At 40.4% G+C, this 26970-nt stretch overlaps 1 protein-coding gene across 3 annotated transcripts in view; it reads right to left on the bottom strand.

Annotated features, from left to right (window-relative positions):
• Positions 1-2057: 2057 nt before the first annotated feature.
• PSMA6 (proteasome 20S subunit alpha 6) overlaps positions 2058-26970 on the bottom strand; it is a 42771-nt gene continuing 17858 nt past the window's right edge. For 2 of the 3 annotated variants that reach the window (XM_017858762.1, XM_017858757.1), the window contains exons 2-7: positions 11957-12051; positions 10681-10762; positions 8669-8824; positions 6478-6656; positions 5057-5151; positions 2058-2283 (exon numbers count right to left, since the gene is read on the bottom strand). In XM_017858762.1, the coding sequence (XP_017714251.1) occupies positions 2226-2283; positions 5057-5151; positions 6478-6656; positions 8669-8824; positions 10681-10762; positions 11957-12051 (665 nt within the window). In that variant the 3' untranslated portion in view covers positions 2058-2225. Of the gene's footprint in view, positions 2284-5056; positions 5152-6477; positions 6657-8668; positions 8825-10680; positions 10763-11956; positions 12052-19252; positions 19358-26970 lie in introns of those variants that run through there. The other variant, XM_017858769.1, reaches the window with a different exon arrangement.

Below are 26970 nucleotides of genomic sequence, written 5' to 3'. Positions count from 1 at the left end.
TTTTTAGTAGAGACGGGGTTTCACCATGTTAGCCAGGATGGTCTCGATCTCCTGACCTCGTGATCCGCCCGTCTCGGCCTCCCAAAGTGCTGGGATTACAGGCTTGAGCCACCGCGCCCGGCCGGCTATGAAATTTCTTAAGCCAAGTAAACTTGTACCGGTGTCAGTAAAATGACTAAAGCTACAATGTGAAGATCGTGAATATTTGTCTGCATATACCAAAGGCTTAATACTTAAAATTGGAGGTAAACCACAATGAGACATCACCTCACTCGTTAGAGTGACTATTATCAGAAAGACAAAACCTAACAAGTGTTGAGGATGCGGAGAAAAGGGAACCTTTACAATTAAGGGAAATGTACATGAGTACAGCCATTATGGAAAACAAAATGAATGTTCCTCAAAAAATTAAACAGAATTGCTCTATGACCCAACAATTGCACTCCTTGGTATGTATTCAAAGGAAGTTAAATCCATATGTTGAAGAGTTATCTGCAATCCCATGTTTATTGCAGGACTATATGCAATAGCCATGATATAACTGACTTAAGTGTTCAAAGTGAATGAGTGGGTAAAGAAAATGTGATATATATACATAAAGGAATACTATTCAGCTATTAAAAAGAATGAAATCCTGTCATTTATAACACAAACGAACCTAGAGGATAATATATTAAGTGAAAATAAGCCAGATACAGAAAGACAAATGCCACATTTTCACTTATATGCCAAATCTAAAAACGTTGATTTATATGTAGTGAATAGAACAGTGGTTACTGGAGGTGGTAGTGGGAGGGATGGGGAGAAGGTGGTGAACAGGTAAAAAGTTACAATTAGAAAGGAGGGCCCCAGGCCAGGCGTGGTGGCTCAAGCCTGTAATCCCAGCATTTTGGGAGGCCGAGACGGGCGGATCACAAGTTCAGGAGATTGAGAACATCCTGGCTAACCCAGCGAAATCCCGTCTCTACTAAAAAATACAAAAAACTAGCTGGGCGAGGTGGTGGCCTGTGGTCCCAGCTACTTGGGAGGCTGAGGCAGGAGAATGGTGGGAACCTGGGAGGCGGAGCTTGCAGTGAGCCGAGATCTAGCCACTGCACTCCAGCCTGGGGGACAGAGCGAGACTCCGTCTCAAAAAAAAAAAAAAAAAAAAAAAAAAAAAAAAAGAAAGGAGGGGCCCAGTGCAGTGACTTATACCTGTAATACCAGCACTTTGGGAGCCTGAGATGGATAGGACCGTTCGAGGCCAGGTGTTTAAGACTAGCCTCGGTGACATAGGGAGACCCCTATGTCAATTTTTTAAAAGATAAAAAATTAGCCAGGCCTGGTGATGCATACCTATAGTCCTAGCTACCTGGGAGGCTAAGGTGGGAGGACTGCTTAACCCCAGGTATTTGAGGTTGCAGTGAGCTATGAGCACGCCTGCCACTGCACTCCAGCCTGGGTGAGATCAAGTGCCTGTCTCAAAAAAAAAATAAAAAAGGAGTAAGATTTGGTATCCTATTGCACAGCAGAGTGACTACAGTCAACAGTAAGGTACTCTGGATCCAGGCACTGTGGCTCATGCCTGTAATCCCAGCATGTTGGGAGGCTGAGGCAGGAGGATCGCTTAATGCCAGCCAGGAGTCTGAGACCAGCCCATGCAACATAGTAAAACCCCAACTCTACAAACAAATAATAAAATTAGCTGGGTGCAATGGTGTACACCTGCAGTAACAGCTACTAAGGAGGCTGAGGTGAGAGGATTACATGAACGAGGGAGTTCGAAGCTGCAGTGAGCCATGATCACATTACTGCACTCTAGCTTGGGCAAAAGAGCAAGATTTTGTTTCAAAAAACAAAAAACAGATCAAGTATTGTGTACCTCAAAATAGCTAGGAGAGGATTTTAAATGTTCTCACCACAAAAACATGGTGTTTCAGGTGATGGATGTACTAATCACCCTAATTTGATCATTATAATGTATACATGTATCGAAACATCACACTGTACCCCATAAATATGTACATTAGGCGTCAAAAATAAATTTTAAAATAGGAGGTGAAAACAACAGGATGCAATTATTTTCCAAAAGTGTTGTTTTTATTTATATAGAGTCCTAACCACTTCAGTGGCAGGAGGAGTGGGAGAGGTTCCTTTTTTAATCCAGGGACCTCCATAATGTTGGTTTGTTGTTACCAAACACACAGGTAAGTGGCATCACAGATCTGGTAAACTAACGACAATGTTTAGTCTCTCTCTGCTAGAGCAACAAGGTGAGCATCAATCTCTGCTTCTGTAAGAATCCTAGAAGGCAAAAGGGGGAAAAAAACCAATCATTTGAAAAAAAAATTTCAAACACACGTAAAAGTAGGATAGTATAATCAACTCCCATATACCTATTGACCTACTTCAACAATTATCAATTTATAAACCAATCTACACACACTTATCCTCCCTCAGATTATTTTGAAGGAATTCCCAGATATTATATCACCTTCACCTATACACAAAAATGTTTACTTATTTGACAACAGATTTAGAATTGTATCTTGAAAACAAAATTCTTTAGTTACAGCTAAGAAAGAAAATATTTCAACTGAATAATATAAAGCTAAACTATAAAGCATTTTATTTAGCTTCTATGTCAAAATGCATTTATTTTCATTTTTTAATTTTTTTTGAGACAGAGTCTTGCTCTGTCATGCAGGCTGGAGTGCAGTGGCGTGATCTCAGCTCACTGCAAGCTCCACCTCCCAGGTTCAGGTGATTCTTCTGCCTCAGCCTCCCAAGTAGCTGGGACTATAGGCACGTGCCACCACGCCCAGCTAATTTTTGTATTTTTAGTAGAGATGGGGTTTCATCATATTTGCCAGGCTGGTCTGGAACTCCTGACCTCGTGATCTGCCTGCCTCTGCCTCCCAAAGTGCTGGGATTACAGGCGTGAGCCACCGTGCCCGGCCATCAAGATACATTTATATGTAGTATAACTCAAATTTATGTCAGCTCAAAGATAAAAATTCGTGAAGAAATTTTAAACATATTAAAGTGTTCAGATTCAGTGAAAATAAAGTTGTAATTCTATGAATAGTCTACCAGCCAGAGAGTGCTCCATGTTGAACATATATTTTCTTTTTTTTTGAGATGGAGTCTGACCCTGTTGCCCAGGCTGGAGTACAGTGCCATACTCTTGGTTCACTGCAACCTCCACCTCCTGGGCTCAATCAATTCTCCTGCCTCAGCCTCCAAACTAGCTGGGATTACAGGCGTCCACCACCACACCCGGCTAATTTTTGTATTTTTAGTAGAGACGGGGTTTCACCATGTTAGCCAGGCTGGTCTCAAACTCCTGACCTCAAGTGATCTGCCCACGATGGCCTCCCAAAGTGCTGGGATTACAGGCGTGAGCCACCATGTGCGGCCCTGAACATGTATTTTCTAAATGATGTTTGCCTTGAAAGGAATCAATTATTTGGTAACCTTGTTAATGTGACCTATTACTACTAGACTTTTAACAAGTAAAATTTGTCAAAAGGACATTTTTTAGTGCAACTGAAGGCAATATTAAGTAGTTTAAATAGTTGTTGATGCTTATGCTATGTATTGTAATTATTTACATATATTTACTATCACAGAACTTATAAATGATACAAAGTTTTTTGAAGACAAGGTTTTTGGTTCCTTACCAATTTTAAAAATAACAGATACAAATACAAGTTTAAAGGTGGCAGGAAGGTCTCCAAACAGAAAAGAAAACGAGAACTAATTGTAGGTTCCTTAGAGAGATTTTAAAATCATTACTGCTGAAATTTTATTGCTTAAAAAAAAAAAAAGGCACCTTTTTCGAAAGCAACTTGATCTCCACCCCTACCCCAATCCAAGTTATGACTTCTTCCTATAGGGAAAAAAAGCTAGGATAGATTCGGTTCTGGTGGTGTTGTGGCTGTTATTGTTTTTTTTTTTAAACAGATGGGGTCTCACTATGTTACCCAAGCTAGAGTGCAGTGGCTATTCACAGGCACTATCATTGTGCACTACAGCTTTGAACTCCAAGGCTCAAGCCATCCTCTTGCCTCAGCCTCCTGAGGAGCTGAGACTACGGATGCATGCTACATCACCCAGCTCCTGTCTTTTTTTTTTTTTTAAAGTCCTATGAATTCTTCTAAATCTGTCATGTTTATTTGACTTATCTGTGGGCAACCAAAAGAACAAATTAGGAAAAAAACAAAAAACAAAAAGAAAAACACCACGAAAAACCTCTTCAAGGTCTAGTTAAGCTTAGTTTACCACTCCCGTACCCCACACCACAACCATGACCATGTGTCTTTATGGCTGTGATCTAACAGTAGATACACCTCATAGTTAAAATGCCTCCCAGTAGTTCCTTGCATCTGTGGATTTAACTGCAGTGTTTTCATTAGTTAAATATAACAGCATCCTGGTCCATGGTATATCAACTGACTCACAGGGTTGCTGGGAGGATTAAATGAGCTGATTATGTGAAGCACTCAGTATGGATTTGAATCATGGAAGCTATAAGGCTGATGTGTGGGAGTTAGTCACTTAGTGAGTAAGAACACACACACCCATATCCAGCATCTGCAAGTCAAATAGCTGTATTCAAAATGTGGGCTTTCCAAAGATCTCCAGATAAGGGTCTGACATATACCAGTAGCTCATATTGCTCCTAAAAGTTCTACTTAAATAACCACTAAATAACCAAAGTTCTATCTGAAAAACTTGCAAACTACTACTTTGGGAATTGAATTTGTATTGGCCTTAACCTAAAAAAAAGAAAACACTATGCTAACTTTTTTCCTTACATAAGGAAGGTAGGAAGGTAACTTTATGTTATCTCTGGTGTTAAGATATAAAACCACTCTGAAATAAGGAGAAAAGCTTTCATATCTTACTCTTAAAGAGAATACAGTAAGTTTTAAAACAGATCTCAGGTGCTGGGGAAAGAAAAAAAAACTATAATGATAGTTACAGAAAAAAGATTTCCCCCACAAATTATAGGACACATGGACTCACATGCCTCCACCTTTCTAGTCTGCATTTGGCCCACAATATCACTCACCTGAATTTAGGATTTTCAACTGTCACTACTCCAACTTCTATTTCTGAAGGTTTGAAATCAATTGATAGAACAGTAGACAGGCATGTAATTGCAGTCTGAAAAAGAGTACGTAATGTTAAAATGTTGTATTTTTTAGAGATTCCAAGGTTTTCTCATTCCTAGTTTATTCAAATCAGGAGTCAATCAGGAGCTCCGTGTTTTAATGAGGTAGTTCAATGTTACTAACAGACTGCTTAACCCTAATGCATGGCCTCCCAATGATGAGAAACTTGTCTCTACCAAGTCAAATAATAAAGGGGTCCATTAATTAAACAGGATGATTTATACAAAAGTTTATTGGCTTCATGACCCAGGCACTATGCTTCACTTAGCACTTGGGGTGAAATGGGAAAAGGATAAAGATGAATTATACTCCCTGTACCTTCAAGGAATTTACAGTAAAAACAATTTAAGAATGTTTTAAGTGTTTTTGTTGTTGATTTTTTTTGTTTTGCTTTTTTTCTTTGAGACAGGGTCTCACTCTGTCGCCCAGTATGTAGTGCAGTGGCGCCAGCTTGGCTCGCTTCATCCTCAGGCTTGTGGGTTCAAGCAAGTCTCCTGCCTCAGTCTCCTGAGTAGCTGGAATTACAGGCGCCTGCCACCATGCCCGGCTAATTTTTCTAATTTTTCTATTTTCAGTAGAGACGGGGTTTTACCATGTTGGCCAGGGTGGTCTCAAACTCCTGACCTCAGGTGATCTGTCTGCCTCTCAAAGTACTGGGATTACAGGTGTGAGCCACCATGCTTGGCCTTAAGTGTTTTTATACCTGATGTGGTTATTTATATAATTAATTAAGAATTGCAATTTTAAAAACCTTCAAGAAACATTTAGACAGGGCCCAGTACTTCCTGAACACGAACTAGCTTTTTATCTCCTTTAAGCATACTTTGAAACCAAACGTAAAAGCATTAGATTGTAATTTTTATTTGGTCATTTATCAGAAGCATGTTGTTAGCATGTTCAGAATGGTTTTAATTCCAGACTTAAACACTCCAAATCTACTAAAATTTTTGTTTTTAATTTCCTGGCAGTAAATAGGACTGGCCACCTGGACTCAAGCACTCCTCCAGCTTCAGCATCCCAAGTAGCTGGGACTACACGTGTATGCCACCATGCCCAGCTGGTTCCTATTTTTATTTATATTTTCCTACTATATGTGTCTTCTTGAAAGCCACCTCAAATACATTATGAAATAATGAATTGAGTGAATAAAAGTAACCCAAATTTGTCTATGTCAGCTGTATGATATCAATTTCATTATTAAGTTGACAAACTTGAATCCTAGAATATAGTTCAGGAATAGCTTTTTATAGAAATTATACAAAGATCCTCACTGTTCTATATAACATAAAAAAAAGTCAGCTCCTTTTAGTTGACTTACTTCCACTGTCTGTTCAAATGTCCAATCAAATTTCTTCTTCACTTTTTTTTCAAGGAAGCTGGTTGACTCAGTTTGTTTAACTCCTGCTGCAGTGGCTTTAAACCCACAGTAGTAACCTGCAGGATCACACTTATATACCTGAGGGCCTTGCTCTTCATCTATACCAATTAAAATCATACCTAAAAAGAGAAAAGACCCTAGTTAAATATGTTTTAGTTTTATTCAATGACATCTCCTCTTTCTTGGTGGTGTCACATAGCTGCCGCTAATCATTACTTTAGCCATCAATTTTAGGGTATGTATTTTCCTTTAAGAAAACTGAAAAACAAAATACAGGTTATCACCACAGGTAAATTAGGTAACAGATAAATTCCCACTTCAGCAAAAGGATTTATCACAGATTAAAGAAACAAGTTTTGAATAGATTAACAAATATAATCTCAAAAATAGTTTTTCCAAATCCCTTGCTGTTATCCAACGCATGTTTAGTTTGAACTCTAATCCTTCCAAGATGTTGCGCAGGTCAAAGAAACCCTCCAAAAGCACTTTTTTTTTTTTTTTTTTTTTTTAAAGAGACCGAATCTCCGCTGGTTGCCCAGGCTGGTCCTCGAACTCCCCTGGGTTTCAAGTGATCCTCCTGCCTCCACAGGCCCTCCAAAGTGGTGCTGGGATTACAAGTGTGCACCACGATGCCGGGCCCAGAAACACTTTTGTATACCTTTTCTGGAATAATAGCATATTAAATGTTCTGAAATATTTTGTTGCAGACTGACCTATTTCACTTTAACTCAGTAGTTCCTCAGTTTGTTTGACCAAGAAATACCCTTTTTTAAATTTTTATTTTTTTTAAGAAATACTTATTAAGGTTCCAGGGAACAGTGTATGGGACACACTTTGGCAATGCTGGTGCAAACTGAAATACACTTACAGGTTACCTGCTCACCTTTACACTGCTCATCTTCATTACTGTTGGTATATACTCCTCTAGTAAGTCACACAAACCAAGCTCTAAATTCTATACATGTAACTTTGTTACTACAATTCTAATGTCACCACATTATAGGCATACAATTAAAATAAACACCATCATTAAATTTCTTTCTACTCAGTGTAGGTAACAAAGTACTTAAGGTTTAACTGCTTTCTTATATTTGATATATACAAAATACAAGGGCAACACAAAAAGGTACCCACTTACTGCTTGGGGAAACAACAAATACTTCTTTCCTTCAAGGTCTTGCAAGATGAATAGGATTTAAGTAATTTTTTTTTTTTTTTTTTTTGAGATGGACTCTCGCTTTGTCACCCAGGCTGGAGTACAGTGGCGCAATCTCGGTTCACTGCAAGCTCCACCTCCTGGGTTCACGCCATTCTCCTGCCTCAGCCTACCGAGTAGCTGGGACTACAGGCGCCCGCCACCACGCCCAGCTAATTTTTTGTATTTTTAGTACAGACGGGGTTTCACCATGTTAGCTAGGATGGTCTCGATCTCCTGTCCTCGTGATCCACCCACTGTGGCCTCCCAAAGTGCTGGGATTACAGGCTTGAGCCACCACGCCCAGCTGGATTTAAGTAATTTTTAAGTGAGAAGCCAAGAGGGTCAGATGCTAAACAGAAATCATTACACTGACTGCTTTAATGCTCATAAATGAAAGACACAATGTCAGAAACAAACATGCATTGAATTTTTCAGGCTAATTTATTACATTACATCTAAAATCAGTAAATCTCATCCCTCTCCCAATACAATTTTACTTGTTTTCAAAATAGAAATTTATTCTAAAATGTGAATCACAGACCTGTGTGTGACCCTAATTATTTAGGGTGGTCAAAAGAAACAGCTACATTGTTAAGATGCCCGATGGAGGTATTTCTATGGAATTAGTAATCTGGAATTGCAGTAGAATCTCATTACAACATCCTAATAAAATTAGGACTTGCATCTTTCAAATCACATACTCCAAATGGAACGATTTTGATAAAAAGTCTAACAGCATCTAAAGCTTAAAGATAATGCCTGACATACTGTTGTGAAACCTATCCTTTAGTTCTGATTTGTTAAAAAGATTTTCCCACTCTATTTTCCAAATCACATGTTCAGAACTCAAGTGTTATTTAAATAACTCTGTATACATGTTCTGTAGAAAGTTACAATTCATCAATTATTTGGGAGACTTCTTAGCATACTTACAACAACCAAGAGGCCTCATTTCAGCATTCTGTGTGTAGACCTGAGAAATATCGGCAATTCTTTTACACAGCATGTCCACAGGAATCTCATAGCCATACTTGTATTTCCAGTTAGCTGCCTCATAGCGTGCCCTCTGTACCTGGGATCTGCTGTCAGCTTATAGCATAAAAAACAAAGGTTTATCTGGTTAGAAGGAAAGAACAAACCTGAAAGCCAGGCAATTTAGCCAGGCAATTTTCCCACCATATAGATATATATGAGTTAAAGATAAAGGGTCCACTATGGCTTTTTGTCCCCCAATGAATACTAAATAACTCATCAACAAGTATACAAAAAAAATTTAAAAACATTAAGCTCTCTACACAGTACTGCCCTTTTATACTGAGCCTTTCATTAGCAGTCAAAATAGTTTCTACAAGTATCCAGTAAGAATAAGCATTAAAGAGGCAGGGTATGGTGACTCAACACTTTGGGAGGCCAAGATAGGCGGGAAAATTTGAGGCCAGGAGTTCGAGACCAGCCTGGCCAACATGGCGAAATCCTGTCTCTACTAAAAATACAAAAATTAGCTGGGCGTGGTGGTGCATACCTGTAGTTCCAGCTACCCGGGAGGCTGAGGCATGAGAATTGCTTGAACCCAGGAGGAAGAGGCAGCCTGGGTGACAAAGTGAGACTGTCTCCAAAAACAAACAAATAAACAACAAAAGTATTAAGGAGAATAATCTTTCTTAATCTTTGTTTTTAGGCTTAAATTAGTAAATTAGTTTTTCATTTATTTTTTAGAGATGGGGTCTTGGACCGGCACCCAGTGAGCCATCATAGCTCACTGCAGCCTCCTACCTCAGCCTCCTGAGTAGCTAGGACTACAGGGATGTGCCACCATACCAGCTAATTTTTCTTTTTTCTTCTTCAGATGGAGTCTTGCTCTGTTGCCCAGGCTGCAGTACAGTGTCATGATCTTGGCTCACTGCAACCTCTACCTTCCAGGTTCAAGCAATTCTCTTGCCTCAGCCTCCCAAGTAGTTATGATTACAGGCACCTGCCACCATAGCTGGTTAAGTTTTTTGGTATTTTTTTTTTTATTTTTTGAGACAGAGTCTCACTCTGTTGCCCAGGCTGGAGTGCAGCGGTGCAATGTCAGCTCACTGCAACCTCTGCCTCCTGAGTTCAAGCAATTCTCCTGCCTCACCCTCTGGAATAGCTGGGATTACAGGTGTGCGCCACCATGCCCAGCTAATTTTTGTATTTTTAGTAGAGATGGAGTTTCACCATGTTGGCCAGGCTGGTCTCAAACTCCTGACCTCAAATGATCTGCCTGCCTCGGCCTCCCAAAGTGCTGGGATTACAGGTGTGAGCCACCATGCCTGGCCTTTTCCTGTATTTTTAGTAGAGACGGAGTTTCACCATGTTGGCCAGGCTGATCTCGAATTCCTGACCTCAAGTGATTCACCTGCCTCAGCCTCCCAAAGTGCTGGGACTACAAGTGTGAGCCACTGTGCCCAGCCACCAGCTAATTTCTACATTTGTTATAGAGATGGAGTCTCACCATGTTGCCCAGGCTGGTTTTGAACTCCTGGTCTTAAACAATCCTCTCACCTTGGCCTCCCAAAGTGCTGGGATTACAACTGTCAGCCACTGTGCCCAATCTAAAATAATTTTCATAATAATTCTCACTCACTTCTAACCGGTGCCATTATAACCAGGTTTGAGATATACTGACGTAGGTCCCCTTAAACTACTAACAATAGCTGAAATAAGATAAAATCATCTATGAAAGGGGTCTCAGCCCAGTTTCTCTGACAGTAGCATAAACATTTAATTATACTATATGTATAATTTCAAAAAAGCTCACAATACTCTTAAAATATTGATACTAGTCTTGAAGACTGCAAATCCACTCATGGCACCTGAAAATCAGGCAATCAGAATAAGTTTAAAATTAATACAAAACTCAAAATAGTTTGAAGAAAATAACAAAAGGCTTGTATATCTACACATGTCTAGCTAATTACCTGTCATTCCGGTCATCACACAACCAATGTTTTCAGTTATCTTGAATAAGTGAGTCACTGTGCTGGAATCCAATAATTTGTCCTAATAAGCAAAATAAACAAAGATAATTTTAAAAAACATGTACAGGTTTCTGTGTAGTTATAATAAAAAAAATTATGTTTTTTTAATTTGCCCTGCTTCTTGGAGAAAACAATACTATGGAACCATAAAAATAAGCTGTAAAATAAATTGTCTTCTGACCATTTTATAGTTAAAATCAATTTAAAAAAAGGGTTTCGAGGGGTCTATTTTCCTTTCTAGATTATACTTTTCCTGTGGCACATACAATGTATGATTAATAAACAAATGTCTCAAGGGTCCCCAAAGAACAAAAGACTTAAATCCATTATGCTTACCAATCACACACAAAGTTTTTAATATGCTAATTCTGTCCACACAGCTGAACGTATATAGATTTCAATAGACACTTCTTGGATGACAGGAAAGCCAGAGTTAAAGCCAGAATCATGTTAACATTTGTTGTTTTTTTATGGTTATATTTGTATATAAAAATACACTTTCGGCCGGGCGCAGTGGCCTCAAGCCCTGTATATCCCACACTTTGGGAGGCCCAGACGGTCGCGGACACGAGGTAGGAGTTCCGATCACCATCCATGGCTAACATGGTGAAACCCCCGTTCTGCTACTAAAAAATACAAAAATCTTAGAGCGGGCGACGTGGCTGGCGCTGTAGTTCCCAGCTACTTGGGAGGCTGAGGAGGAGTAATGGGTAAACCCGTGGACGGCGGAGCTTGCAGTGAGCCTGAGATCCAGCCACTTGCAACTCCAGCCCGGCGACAGAGCGAGACTCCATCTCAAAAAAAAAAAAAAAAAAAAAAAAAAAAAAAAAAAAAAAAAAAAAAAAACATTTCTACAAAACCCATGAAAAATTCTTTTTGTTTTTTTGAGATGGAGTTGCGCTCTTGTTGCCCAGGCTGGAGTACAATGGTGTGATCTCGGCTCACCATAACCTCTATCTCCCAGGTTCAAGCGATTCTCCTGCCTTGGCCTCCCAAGTAGCTGGGATTACAGGCATGTGCCACCACGCCTGGCTAATTTTGTATTTTTAGTAGAGATGGGTTTTCTCCATGCTGGTCAGGCTGGTCTTGAACTCCCGACCTCAGGTGATCTGCCCACCTCAGCCTCCCAAAATGCTGGGATTACAGGCGTGAGCCACTGCACTTGGCCAAAAAATTCTTGTATTCTGTAATTAACTATTTGGGCAGTATTACTTACAGGTACTTTCTTCTGTGTGACAATTACTGCACAGTCTTTCCCTCTGACAGCTACTGATGTAAGGCCACCCTGGTTAATAGCCTTAAAAGCATATTCTGGAAAACAGAACAGTTTTTTTTTAAGTTGGAATAAATTATTGTAGATTCTTGCAATGAAATAATAAATAGTCATTAAAAACAATGACAAAGAGCTACACGAACACGGAAGGCTCATATAGGATTCCAAGATGTGCAAAATCAAAATAATAATAATGACCATAAGTCACAGTTAAACCAACTCCATTTCTTCCATTTTCATTTTACTGAAATTATTTTCATTAGGCTGATGCATCCAATTTCCAATAAAGTTTTTTTTTTTTTTTTTTTGAAACAGAGTCTTGCTCTGTCACCCAGGCTGGAGTGCAGTGGTGCGATCTCGGCTCACTGCAACCTCTGCCTGCCAGGTTAACGCTAGTCTCCTGCCTCAGTCTCCCAAGTAGCTGGGATTACAGGTATGTGCCACCATACCTGGCTAATTTTTGTATTTTTAGTAGAGACGGGATTTCGCCATGTTGGCCAGGCTAGTCTTGAATTCCTGACCTCAGGTGATCCGCCTGCCTTGGCCTCCCAAAGTGCAGGGATTACAGGTGCTCCCCACCTCAATCATACTGCATACTGATCATAAAGATCATACTGCATCTTTATCAATGATGTTTTGTCATTTCAAAAGTTTTTTTTGTGGCCACTATTTCTAAGTCTGGTTTTCCCAGGTCAAATTTAGCTGCTCTAAATTTTTTCCAGACTTAATACTTCTGTGAACTTTTGGTCAGTAACTAATTTGACCACATGCAGTTTTAATTGCTGTTTGATTATTCTGCATTGATTTTTGTCTACCAAGTTGAATATTTCTGGATCATGCTTTTTGCAATTTTCGTGTTACCTACAACATATGACTCTATCTTTTTTTTTTTTTTGAGATGGAGTCTCACTGTCACCCAGGCTGGAGTGTAGTGGCATGATCTCAACTTACTACAACCTCTGCCTCCCAGGTTCAAGCGATTCTCCTGCCTCAGCCTCCCAACTAGCTGGGATTACAGGTGTGCACCACCATGCCCAGCTAAGTTTTTGTATTTTTAGTAAAGTGGGGTTTCACCCCATTGGCCAGGCTGGTGCCGAACTCCTGACCTCAGGTGATCTGCCTGCCTCGGCCTCCCAAAGTGTTAGGATTACAAGCGTGAGCCACCACGCCAGGCCAACATATGACTCTATCTGTAACAGACTTCAGCTTATGCACTTCTAGCTGCTGTCAATCTATTCTATTGGTTAAAACACTAGGATCAAAATAATAGCTTACAAAAAATCTACTTTGGTACCATGTAGTATAACTGATAATGGTTGTCTTTGGACAGTATGATTACAGATGAGACTACCAATTTATATGCTATATATTTCTGCAAATTTTTTTTTTTTCTTTTAGAGACAGAGTCTCGCTCTATCACCCAGACTGGAGTGCAGTGGCATGATCTCAGCTCACTGCAACCTCTGCCTCCCGGGCTCAAGTGATTCTCCTGCCTCAGCCTCCTGAGTAGCTGGGATTATAGGTGCCCGCCACAATATCCAGCTAGTTTTTGTATTTTCAGTAGAGATAGCGTTTCACCATGTTGGCTAGGCTGGTCTCAAACTCCCGACCTCAGGTGATCCGCCTGCCTCAGCCTCCTAAAGTGCTGGGATTACAGGTGTGAGCCACTGTACCCAGCCCAAATTTTTCTTTTTTAAAAAAGTTTTAGTAGAAATTAGGTCTCACTATGTTGCCCAGGCTGGTCTTGAACTCCTGAGCTCAAGTGATCCTCCCCTATCAGCATTCCAAAGTGCTGAGATTACAGGCGTGAGCCACCAGGCCACTCTCTGCAATGTTTAAATTTAATAATAGACACATATTTTGGTGGGTTTTGAGATAGGGTCTTGCTCTGTTGCCTAGGCTGGAGCACCAGGGCATGATCATAGCTCACTGCAGCCTCGACTTCCTGGGCCCAAGCGATCCTCCAGCCTCACCCTCCTGTGTAGCTGGGACCACAGGTGTATACCACCACATCCAGCTAATTTTCAAATTTTTTTCTGTAGAGATGGAGTCTTCCCATGTTGCCCAGGCTGGTCTCAAACTCCTGGACTCAAGCGATTCTCCTACCTCAGACTCCCAAAGTGATGGGATTACAGGGATGAGCCACTATGCCTGGCCTGCTTATTTTTAGTTAAAAATAGATATGGGGTCTTGCTATGTCGTCCAGGCTGGTCTCAAACTCTTTGGCTCAAGTGATCCTCCCACCTTAGGATTACAGGCATGAGTCACTGTGCCTGGCCTGGGTACATATTTTGTAATCAGGGGAAAAGCAACAAAAATCAATACATGTTCATGGTAGAAAATATGAAAACACAGAAGATAACTTTTAGATAATTATTCATAATCTCAATCATTATTTACATTTTCACATGTAACAGATTATTTCAAAATTCTGTCTTCGAGTGTTACTCTGGGCACTGAGTCTGAGCCCTGGCCTCATCTGTTCAAAAAGTCACAGGTGATGAGGACCAGCTGCGAAAGCTACTGCCTATCACGCTAAAGAATCTCCTTTAATAGAAACTGTAATAAATCATCAAATATTTCTAAATGGCTAAATATTTAAGAGATGACAAAAGAATAGAGCAAAAATGATTATAGAAAAATCGCCTTAAGGAAATCCTTGGTTGGGTGCAGTGGTTCATGCCTATAATCCTAGCAATTTGGGAAGCCAAGGCAGGAGAACCACTTGAGCCCAGGAGTCTGAGGCCAGCTTGGGCAACATGGCAAGACCCTGTTTCTACAAAAAAATGTTAGCCAGGCATGGTGGTGCGCCTATGGTCCCAGTTCCTTGGGAGGCCGAGGCAGAAGGATCACTTGAGCCCAGGAGGTCAAGGGTGCAGTGAGCTGTGCTCACACCACTACACTCCAGCCTGGGCAACAGAGCAAGACCCTGTTTCAGGAAAAAAAAAAAAAAGAAAGAAAGAAAAGAAATCTTCAAATATGGCTTGGATTTAACTGGTTTTATCATTATTATCATTATGGAGCAAGAGACAGCATCTTGCTCTGTCACCCAGGCTGAGTGCAATGGCACAATCATAGCTCACCACAGCCTCAAACTTCTGATTCAGACCCTCCCATGTTAGTCTCCCGAGCAGCTGGGACTACAGGTGGGTATCACCATGCCTAACTAATTTAAAAAAAATTTTTAGGGATGGGGTCTCACTACATTGCCCAGGCTGGTCTCAAACTCTTGGTCTCAAATGAGCCTCCCGCCTTGGCTTCTGGAGTAGCTGGGATTACAGCAGGTATGAGCCACAACCCCAATTTAATTGGTTAATTATAATAGCAAAATTTTACCATCCCATTACACTACAAATACTTTTTTTTTTTTGAGATGGAGTCTTACTCTGTCGCCCAGGCTGGAGTACAGAGGTGCGATCTTGGCTTACTGCAACCTCTGCCTCCTGGGTTGGAGCAATTCTCCTGCCTCAGCCTCCCAAGTAGCTGGGATTACAGGTGTGCACCACCACACCTGGCTAATCTTTGTATTTTTAGAGATGGGGTTTCGCCATGCCAGCCAGGCTGGTCTTGAACTCCTTACCTCAGGTGATCCACCCACCTCGGCCTCCCAGATGCTGGGATTACAGGTGTGAGCCACTGCATTCAGCCTATGCTACAAATAACTTCTAAAAAAAAGCTGGTGCCTCCCTATCTGTGGGGATTGGTTCTAGGACCTCCCATGGATACCAAAATCCACAGAAACTCGTCTCTGATATAAAATGGCACAGTATTTGCACATCGCCTATGTATATCCTCCTGTATACTTGAAATTATCCCTAACTTGGCCAGGCATGGTGGCTGACACCTGTAATCCCAGCACTTAGGGAGGCAGAGAGAGGTGGATCACCTGAAGTCAGGAGTTTAATACCAACCTGGCCCAAATGGTGAAACCCTGTCTCTATTAAAAACACAAAAATTAGCCGGGCATGGGGGCAGATGCCTGTAATCCCAGCTACTCAGGACGCTGAGGCAGGAAAATCACTTGAACCTGGGAGGCGGAGGTTGTAGTGAGCTGAGATTGCACCACTACACTCCAGCCTGGGCGACAGAGCAAGACTCCATCTAAAAAAAAAAAGAAAGAAAGAAATTATCTCTAGCTTACACTACACAAGCTAATACAATGAGTGAGACTCCATCTAAAAAAAAAAGAAAGAAAGAAAGAAATTATCTCTAGCTTACACTACACTAGCTAATACAATGCAAATGCTAAATAGTTGTTATACTACATTGTTTAGCGAATAGTGACAAGAAAAAAATCTGTATGTGTTCAGTACAGGAGCAATTTTTTCCCTTAATATTTATGATCAGCTGGTTGAATCCATGGATGAGGAACCCATAAATATGGAGGGCGAGCTGTACAACTTTCACATTGCTTCTTGGTTCTGATCCTGATTATGGCTAATAAAGCTTCTATCAGATCAGCCCTCCACAAATAAAAACTAACTCTAAACAAAACAACAACTACCTAAAGACACCACAAAGTCAGATTCTAGAGGGGAAGTCAACAGTTGGAGAAAGGAATGGCATGAGTTGAGCTTCCCATTTTTGTGGCTCATAATCTGAGAGCAGTAAAGGCTGAACTCCCACAGAAAATTCAGTCTTTTTGGCCTGAAGAACTAGAGAACAGTTTGGGGTAACAATAGCTGCTAGAAAAACGAGGGAGAGAAAGGAGAGCACTAGGGAGTGAGAGTCCCAACTTCTATATATAAACACTGCCCAAATCTCTGGCAGATTCCAGAACAACACACACAAGGCAGACTCCAAGCGGCCCAATTAAGGATAAAAGAAACAGAGTGAGATTTAAGATGCCACCCAAGAGACAGACTTTGTAGCTTGAGAATAACCAAATTAACTGCCTACTAGAACAAAATAAGTCAACACTCTTTGGAGAAATGTAACAGAATCCAGAGTCTTCACAAAATAACATTCATAAATGTCCAGGATACAATCCAGAACTCTCAACATACCAAAAAACAAACCAAGTCAAACTAAAAAACCAAAACCAAAACCAAACAACAAAACCCAGGAATATTGTGTTTAATTCTCAAAAAGAACAATCCTGAGATGACCCAGATGTTGGTGTATTAGCAAAGATTTAAAAACAGTTATTGTAACTATGCTCAATGACATGATGGAAAATGTTCTCAAAATGAAAAATGACAGGAAATCTCAGCAAAGAAAAAATGAAAGAAGCAAAAGTAAATTGTAGAACTGAAAAGTATAATACATAAAATTTAAAAATTCACCAAATGGACATAACTGTAGAACGGAGGTGAGAAAGGAAAAAGTGAGTGAATATGAAAATGCATCAAATTATCCAATCTTAAAAAGGCAGAAAAAATAGTTGGAAAAAAACAATGAATCTGTGGGTCTACATCAAAATGTGTAAGACATGTATAACTGGAATCCTATATGGAGAGCAAAGAATGGGGAAACAAAATCTGGAGAAATAATGGCTAAAAATGTTCAAAATATGGCAAAAGACAAAAAAACTTCAGATTAAAGAACCTCAGAAAACTCCAAGCAGAATGAAAACAAAGAAAATTACATATAGATTCATTATGGTCCAATGTCTGAAAACCAAAAATAGAAAAAATTTTGAAAACAGAGAAAAACAAATTACATACAAGAGAACAATATATAAATGTCTGCTGATTTAATCTGAAGATAGTGGAATAACATTCTTAAAGGGTGAAAAGAAAAACCTGCCAATTCAGAATACACACAACAAAAATATCCTTCAAGAATGAAGGTAAAATAAAGACACTTTCAGATGGGCACAAGAAACGCTAAAGACAATTCTTCAAGCTGAAGAAAAATGCCAGATAAAATTCTGATCTTAAAAAATGAGCAACATCAAAATGGTAAATATCTGAGCAAACACAAAGAATTATTTTATTCCCTTCCTTAAAATACATGACTTTTAAAGGAAAAGTTGTAAGACTTGTGGAGTTTCTAAAATATGTAGATGTATTACTTCATAGAAGGGAAAGGGAGTAAGTAACATTTCAAGCTTTGCACTTTTTTTTTTTTTTGAGATGGAGTTTTGCTCTTGTTGCCCAGGCTGGAGTGCAATGGCACGATCTCGGCTCACTGCAACCTCTGCCTCCTGGGTTCAATCAATTATCCTGCCTCAGTCTCCTGAGTAGTTCGGATTACAGGTGCCACCACCACGCCCAGCTAATTTATGTATTTTTAGTAGAGATGGGGTTTCACTATATTGGCCAGGCTGGTCCTGAACTCCTGACCTCAGATGATCTGCCTGCCTCAGCCTCTCAAAGTTCTGGGATTACAAGCGTGAGCCACCATGCACGGCCAAGTTTTCTACATTTTAAGTGAAGTGATAAATACTAACTCTAAGAAGACTAAGAGATGTATATAATCCTTAGAGCAATCACTAAAAAAAAAAAAAAAAAGCAAAGTAGTAACCAAAAAATTAATAGATTAAAATGAAATTCTAAAAACTACTCAATCCAACAGAAGGTAGGAAAGGAGGTACAGAGGAACAAACAAGCAAATAAAACAGAAAAGCAAATAATAAAACAATAAACTATAAATCTAACCATATCAACAACCGCATTAAATGTTAAAGGACTAAATATTCCAATTAAAGGCATAAATTGTTAGAATGGATAAAAAAGCAAGACCTGCCAGGCACAGTGGCTCATGCCTGTAATCCCAGCACTTTGGGAGGCCAAGGCTGGTGGGTCACCTCAGGAGGTGTGCGAGACCATGCTGGCCAACATGGTGAAACCCTGCCTCTACTAAAAATACAAAAATTAGCCGGTTATGATGGCATATGCTTGTAATCTCAGCTACTTGGGAGGCTAAGGCAGAAGAATTGCTTGAATCTGAGAGGCAGAGGTTGCGGTGAGCTAGGATCGGGCCACTGCACTCCAGCCTGGGTGACAGAGCGAGACTCTTTGTCTCAAGATTAAAAAAAAAAAAAAAAGGCAAGACCCAACTATATGCTATCTATCAGAAACATGCTGATAAATGGATGAAACAGCAGCTTACCACATAAACAGTTAAGCATAAGGAAGCTGAAGTGGCTATATTAATATCAGACAAAGTAGACTTCAAGACAAAATATTATCAGAGATAAAGACAGACATTTCATAATGGTAAAAGGATCAATTCATAAAAAAGACATAAATATATATGCACCTTATAAGAGAGCTTCAAAACTGACAAACTTACAGGGAGGAATGGCCAGTCCCACATGGTTGAAGATTTTAACACTGCCACTCAGCAAATGTTAGAAATGGAAAGAGAAAAAAAAAAAAGAACGGAACCACATTAGCAACCACCTTGACCTAGTTGTTATGTGTAGAATACTACTGGCAACAAATGAAAAACATAAAGAAACTATGACATAATAAATGTGTATTGTTTAAACGCCACTAAATTTGTAGTGATTCTGGCTGTGTGTGGTGGCTCCTGCTTGTAACCCCAGCACTTTAGGAGGCTGAATGAGGAGGATCACCTGAGCCCAGAAGTTTGAGACCAGCCTGGACGACATGGCCAGAAATCAAGCAAGAGTAACAGACAACAAGAGAAAAACCAGCTAAGTCAAAAACTGGTTCTTTGAGTCAATAAAATCATTAACCCTCTGGTAGACTGGTAAATGCATCCCCAAAAGATATCTATGTCCTAGTCCCTGGAACCTGTGAATGTTACCTTATATGGCAAAAGCAGGCAGAGGGTCTTTACAGAGGTGATTAAGTTTTTCCTAGGGAAAAAAAAAATTCTAGTAACACTTGATCCCCAATCCTACATAGCAACTGGCCACAGAGAAAAAAAAAAATCACCTAAGCTGAGCAGGTGTTTTGTAGTTTTCCACAGGTCCCACCATTTCCTGTTATCTTTCACCCAGCCTGTTTCACTCATTGGCATTACTTATCTGGTCTGTGTAAGCATTTGCGTCCGTCATCCCTGAACTAAATAAATGAATACATGCTTATTGCTTAATAATGCAAAAAGGTAAAAGCCACAAAAGATAAAAGAGTATCTTCCCTACCACATAAACTTTTGTCCCACAAAATAAAAAACATTTTACATATAAAAAATGCTTCTCAACAGAGAATGCACTTGAGAATTTACCAGGATTCATTAAGGGGGCCCTCATTCTTTATATAGACCAGTGCTGTCCAACAGAAATTTCTGTGATGCTGGCAATGTTCTATATTTGCAATGTCCAATATGATAGTCATTAGTCATATGTGGCTATTGAGCACATAAAATGTGGCCAGTGTAACTGACCAACTGGATTTTAAAGTGGTTTTTTTTTTGTTGTTTTTTTTTTTTGAGATGGAGTCTCACTCTGTCACCTAGGCTGGTGTGCAGTGGAGCGATCTTGGCTCACCACAACCTCCGCCTCCCAGGTTCAAGTAATTCTCCTGCCTCAGCCTCCCAAGTAGCTGGGATTACAGGCACACACCACCACACCCAACTAATTTTTCTGTATTTTTAGTAGAGACGGGGTTTCACCATGTTGGCCAGGCTGGTCTCAAACTCCTGACCTCAAGTGATCTGTCTGCCTTGGCCTTCCAAAGTGCTGGGACTATAGGTGTGAACTACTGCGCCTGGCCAAATTTAAAGTTCTTTGTTAGGAATATCATTTCTATTATTCCTCTCCTTCTTCTCTGAACTTCCCTTCTCAATCTTCTTCACCACTTTCATCTCTTCAGCCAGCTCCTGAAATAATGGTATTTCCCAGAATTCTATTATTTTCTCCATCCCTGGATGATTTTACCCTATACCATGGATTCAGCTATAACCTAGATAATCACTACTAATCTGTCTTCTCTAGCTCTGGACTTATAATCATAAATGTCTATTTCTCCAAATACCTATGCTTATTAGCCACAGACATGACTAAAAATAAACTCTTCCTCTTTATAAGCCTGCTTCTTTTCTTACAGTCCTTATTTCATAATTGTATTACTAACCACTCATTTTTTAAGCTACAAACCTGGGTTATCACTCTTGACTCTAACCTCTTACCTTTTCCCAAGAAACGTCCACTCTTATACCTATGATTTGCTTTAACATACTCTAGAAGAGAGTGTGTGGGAAAGGGAGGAACCAAGAATGACAAAATATTGAAATCAGATGAAGCTGTGTGATGGGTACATGAAGGTCACTATACTAATCTATCTACATTTGTCTACAGTTTTCTATAATAAAAATTTGAAAATAAGCTCAAGAGACCCCTCCATCCTTTCTCTCTTATTACCTTAATTCACTCATTAGGGTTTATATGAATTACTGATACTGAGCAAACCTCTTCTAACTGTTCTTCCTGCCATCAGTCCCCTTTTCATTTTCTTTTCTGAGACAAGGTCTCACTCTGTTGTCCAGGCTGGAGTGCAGTGGTGTGATCGTAGCTCATTGCAACCTGAAACTTTCGGCTCAAGCAATCCTCCTACCTCAGCCTCCAGAGTATGTGGGACAACAGGTGTGTACTACCACACCTGGCTAATTTCATTTTATATATTCTGCAGAGACAAGGTCTTGTTATTTTGTGCAGGCTAGTCTTGAACTCCTGGCCTCAAGCAATCCTCCTGCTTTAGCAGTGTTGGGATTCCAGGTGTGAACCATCAGTCCCCTTTGTAATCCCATTTCTACACTCAACTTCCCTATTATGTTACTTAATTACCCTGCCATTCTTAAAGCCACCCCCCACCCCCCAGCTCTGTCCAAAACACGGTGGAAACAAAAGTCCAAACTCTAGCAGGGGTACCAAGGGCCCCTTCAAAACTATTGCTATAATTACTCTTCCAGTTGTTACTGTCATACTCCATCTCACACTGACTGATCTATGCACTGGTCCCCCAAAATTTCCTTATTTAATCTTCATCTGGGCCAATTCATCTCTTGAGAAGCTTTTCCCCGCTCTCCTAGGAGTTTAGTCACTTCCTATAGCACACTTTTTGTACTATTTAGTACTCATCAAGTTGCGCCATAATTTCAATAAAGGCTTGTATAAATGAATCCCAATTTTTAACGCTACGCCATTAAATGTTTTAAAATAATTATCCAGAAAATGGGAAACTGCCAGAACAAGAATTAAAATAATTTCCAGAAAAGGAAAACTGCCAGAACAAAGAATCTAGAGACAAACACCTAGGTATCTTTTAAAGAAACACTGCAGGGGTAAAAAAGTAGTATCATCGGTTTAGAGCAGATACAGACAACCTATGGTACATGGGAAAGCCAATTAAGAAAAAAGAGGCCCGGGCGCTGGTGGCTCATGCCTGTAATCCCGCACTTTGGGACTTTGGGGAGGGCTGAGGGTGGGTGGGATCACTTGAGGTCAGGAGTTCAAGACCAAGCCTGGCCAACATAGGAAACCCGTCTCTTACTAAAAATATAAAAATTAGCCGGGGCATGGTGGCAGGTGCCTGTAACCCCAACTACTATTGGGGCTGAGGCAGTGAGAATTGCTGAACCCAGGAGGCAGAGCTTGTGGTGAGCTGACTGCATCACCACCACCTCCAGTCTGGGAACCGAGTGAGACTCCATCTCAAAAAAAAAAAAAAAAGGAGGCTGGCACTGTGGCTTCACACCTGTAATCCCAAGCACTTTGGAAGTGGGGCAGTGAGCGATCAGCTTGAATCCCGGAGTTCAAGCCAGCCCTGGCAAACACCAAGATGTCATCTCTACTAAAAATAAAAATTAAAAAGTGTATCTGGAGCATGGTGTATACACCTGTACTCCCAGGCTCTTGGAGAAGCTGAGCAGGAGAATTTATCTTGAGCGCAAGAGTTTGCAGGCTACAGTGAGCTTACGATCACCCCATGCACTCCAGCCTGGTCCACAGAGTGAGACCCTGTCTCAAAAAAATAAATAGCTGATGCAGTGACTCACGCCTATAATCCCAGTACTTCAGGAGGCCAAGGCAGGTGATCACTTGAGGTCAGGAGTTTCAGACCAGCCGACATGGTGAAACTCTGTCTCTTACTAAAAATACAAAAATTAGCCAGGGCATGTGGTGCATGCCTGTATCCCAGCTACTTGGGAGACTGCGGCAGGATAATTGGTTAACTAGGAGTTGGAAGTTACAGTGATCCAAGATCGCGCCAACTGCACTCCAGCCTGGGCAACATTGATGAAACTCTGTCTCGCAAAAAATAATAATTTAATAATAATAATAATAATAATAATAATAATAATAATAAAGAAATAAAGATAAAAATAATAGCTTATGGGCAGCATTTTAAAAAGGATATTTTTTAAAGTCAGGATTCAAATGTTGGCAACAGTACTTAAACACTATTTACATCACCAAATATTTTGGTTTGGGCTAAAATTTTGGAAACTTACAAAACTCCAAAACTGAGTAAAGTATTCTTGAATGTCCAAGATTATGCAAGAAAATAATAAATGATAGTCTATTTTCCTTTTTTTTTTTCTTTTTTCTTTTTTTGAGATGGAGTTGTTTTTTTGTTGCTCAGGCTGGAGTGCAGTGGTGCGACCTCAGCTCACTACAACCTCCGCCTCCTGGGCTCAAGCAATTCCCCTGTCTCAGCCTCCCTAGTAGCTGGGTCTACAGGCGCCTGCCACCACACCCAGCTAATTTTTGTATTTTTAGTAGAGACAGGGTTTCACCATGTTGGCCAGGCTGGTCTCGAACTCCTGACCTCAGGAGATCCACCCGCCTCGGCCTCCCAAAGTGCTGAGATTACAGGTGTGAGCCACCATGCCCAGCCCCATTTTCCACTTTTTAAATGGGAAAAATTATAATGCATTACACTCGACTCCAAGCCCCCAATTTTCTAAATCTTAAATACATAGTAAAATACTTAAGTATTAGATTGAATCACACAAAACTGCCATTTTTACAGGTTAAAAAAAAGTCAAAACTTTTTTTTTGTAGTTCTACAAAACAACCATGCAGTTTCACGGTTCAACCCAACAACAAACCATTAGGTTAAGAAGTAAATTGCTTCCTTGCTCAAACAAAATGGTATAAACAGTTATTCTGTATGTAGAAATGTCACTTCCACATTAATATCTTATTTGCTTTGTTTCCTTCCCTACAATTTTCTCCAACACTTCCCCAATTTTTCTGAGATTCATTTGTATACTAGAAAAATACAGTGGCTAAACATAAAAGGCAAAATGTTCAGGACAAGCACACAATGCAAGACGATGGCTCATAGTGTGCACAGCTCAGGCTGTGAGAACAGCAGAGATATATATTTCCTTTATGTCACTCATCAGGCTTTGCAAAGCATTTACAGGTGATTCTGAGGTCCTACCAATTATTAGAAATGTAACTTAAGACTTTTCCCACCCATAATTTTGTTTAGAATGCTGTAGAGTTTCAGGATGTAAATATGATTTTCTTCCATATAAACATAGGCTTGAAAAATAAAAGTGAATTGAGAGATACACATTCTATGAGTTTAGTTATTAAAAAACAAGGGATGTTCTACTGGGGCAAGGAAAGTATATTCACCTTCAATTTCAATGCTGTGTGGCAAAAAAAAAACTTTTGTTATTAAGATTTTTTTGAAGCTGCTAATTTGCTTTTCCCTAAACTTTTAGGCTACGTAATTGAGATGTGTGGTTCACTATAAAGTGCCTCTTAACCTTTTACTCTTTAGAACAGTGATTCCTCAAGGGGTGGGGTCATTAGAAATCTTGGCACTGGGGAGGGGGAATATAAGGTTTGAAAATACAGCAGTATTTGATCCTATCACCTTTTTCGTGTAGTTATGTACATATTTATGTATATATGCACATGTATGTATGTATGTGTATGCATGCACACACATGCATTGAATTTCAAATCAGATTCAAGGAGGGCATGAGAAGCCTGGGTTGAGAAATATTGCTTTGAAATAAGAACATTTTTTCAACTGCAAAAGAGGCAAATGGTAAGTACTTCTCAGTCATTTGTGAAATTTCTGACTCCAATTACATCAGCCATTTGTTTCTTCTTGACAGCATCCCCTACAGAAAACACTAATTGAAGGTGGGGCATGGTGGTTCACACTTCTAATCCCAGAACTTTGGGAGGCCGAGGTGGGCGGATCACGAGGTCAGGAGTTCAAGACCAACCTGGCCAACATGGTGAAACCCTGCCTCTACTAAAAATAAAAAATCAGCCTGGCATGGTGGCAGGCGCCTGTAATCCCAGCTATTCAGGAGACTGAGGCAGAAGAATCATTTGAACCCAGAAGGCGGAGGCTGCAGTGAGCTGAGATCACGCCACTGCACTCTAACCTGGGCGACAGAGCGAGACTATCTCAAAAACAAACAAAAAAACCCAGAAAACACTAATTGAGTGCTTACTTTATATATATACGATGCAATATTTTAAGACTTTACATTTATTGACTAATTAAATCCTTAAAGCCCTATAAGGTTGGTGGTTTTTATCTTTACAGATAAAAAGTTCTTAGCGCTGGTATGCAGCAAGGACTTCAACTCAGGAATTCTGGCTTCAATACACAATGACACTTCTATATTTTATTTTCAGTATGTCTCCACCAGTCTATTTCTTTCTAGTTCCCTAATAGCATGCTCCCTTCTTTGTAGCAACCAGGCAATGCTCACATACACCTCACATACACCTGGCAAGCAAATCCAAATGACTACTCCTCTTCTTTGCCAGACCTATCCAGCAAAGGATCAGCAAACAGAAGAGAAGGGCCTAAAAGTAGCCAGGCTGAATTTGGCCAACTAGGGCCTCAGTCCCATTCCCCCACAACCCACCTCCTCCTTCTAGAAACTTGGGCAATTCCCAAAAGTAATTACAAAGCTAGGTGTTCTACAATTTTTAACATATGAATACATGCACACACATACAACTTGCATATGTACATTAAGAGAAATATTTCAGGCTGGGAGCAGTGGCTCATGCCTGTAACCTCAGCACTTTGGGAGGCCGAGGTGGGAGGATCACCTGAAGTCAGGAGTTCAAGACCAGCCAGACCAACATGGTGAAACCCCATCTCTACTAAAACTGCAAAATTAGTCAGGCATGGTGGCCCATGTCTGTAATCCCAGCTACGTGGGAGGCTGAGGCAGGAGAACCCCTTGAACCCGGGAGGCAGAGGATGCAGTGAGCTGAGATCGTGCCATTGTACTCCAGCCTGGGCAATAAGAGTGCAACTCCGTCTTAAAAAAAAAAAAAGAAAAGAAAAGTCTTTCTCTCCACTCCCTGGGAGCAAACACTGTCAATAATGTTATTAATAATTATAAATTATGTTTATAATTATGATTGGCATTATAACCTTTTTTTTTTTAGACGGAGTCTGGCTCTGTCACCTAGCCAGGAGGTGCAGTGGCATGGTCTTGGCTCAATGCAACCTCCACCTCCTAGGTTCAAGCGATTCTTGCGCCTCAGCTGCCTGAGGAGCTAGGACTACAGGCATGCCAGCATGCGCAGCTAATTTTTTTTTTTTTGAGGCGGAGTCTCACGCTCTCACCCAGATTGGAGTGCAATGGCACGATGCTGGCTCACTGCAACCTCTGCCTCCCGGGTTTAAGCAATTCTCCCGCATCAGCCTCCCGAGTAGCTGGGATTATAGGCACCTGCCATCATGCCCCGCTAATTTTTGTATTTTTAGTAGAGACAGGTTTTCACCACATTGGCCAGGCTGTTCTCAAACTCCTGACCTCAGGTGATCCGCCCACCTCAGCCTCCCAAAGTGTTAGGATTACAGGCATGAGCCACCGTTCCCGGCGCTAATTTTTTGTATTTTTAGTAGAGATAAGAGTTTCACCATGTTGGTCAGGCTGGTCTTCAACTCCTAACCTCAGGTAATCTGCCCACCTCGGTCTCCCAAAGTGCTGGGATTACAGGCATGAGGCACCACACCTGGCCAAGCATTATAACTTTAAATGTATACCTCTATTTTTTGATATATGAACTTCAGACAACTTTTTTTTTTTTTTTTTTT

The sequence above is a fragment of the Rhinopithecus bieti genome, unplaced genomic scaffold (genome assembly GCF_001698545.2).
Source record: "Rhinopithecus bieti isolate Rb0 unplaced genomic scaffold, ASM169854v2 scaffold_2435, whole genome shotgun sequence".
Classification (NCBI taxonomy): Eukaryota; Metazoa; Chordata; class Mammalia; order Primates; family Cercopithecidae; genus Rhinopithecus; species Rhinopithecus bieti.
This window is presented reverse-complemented; position numbering and strand designations above follow the sequence as displayed.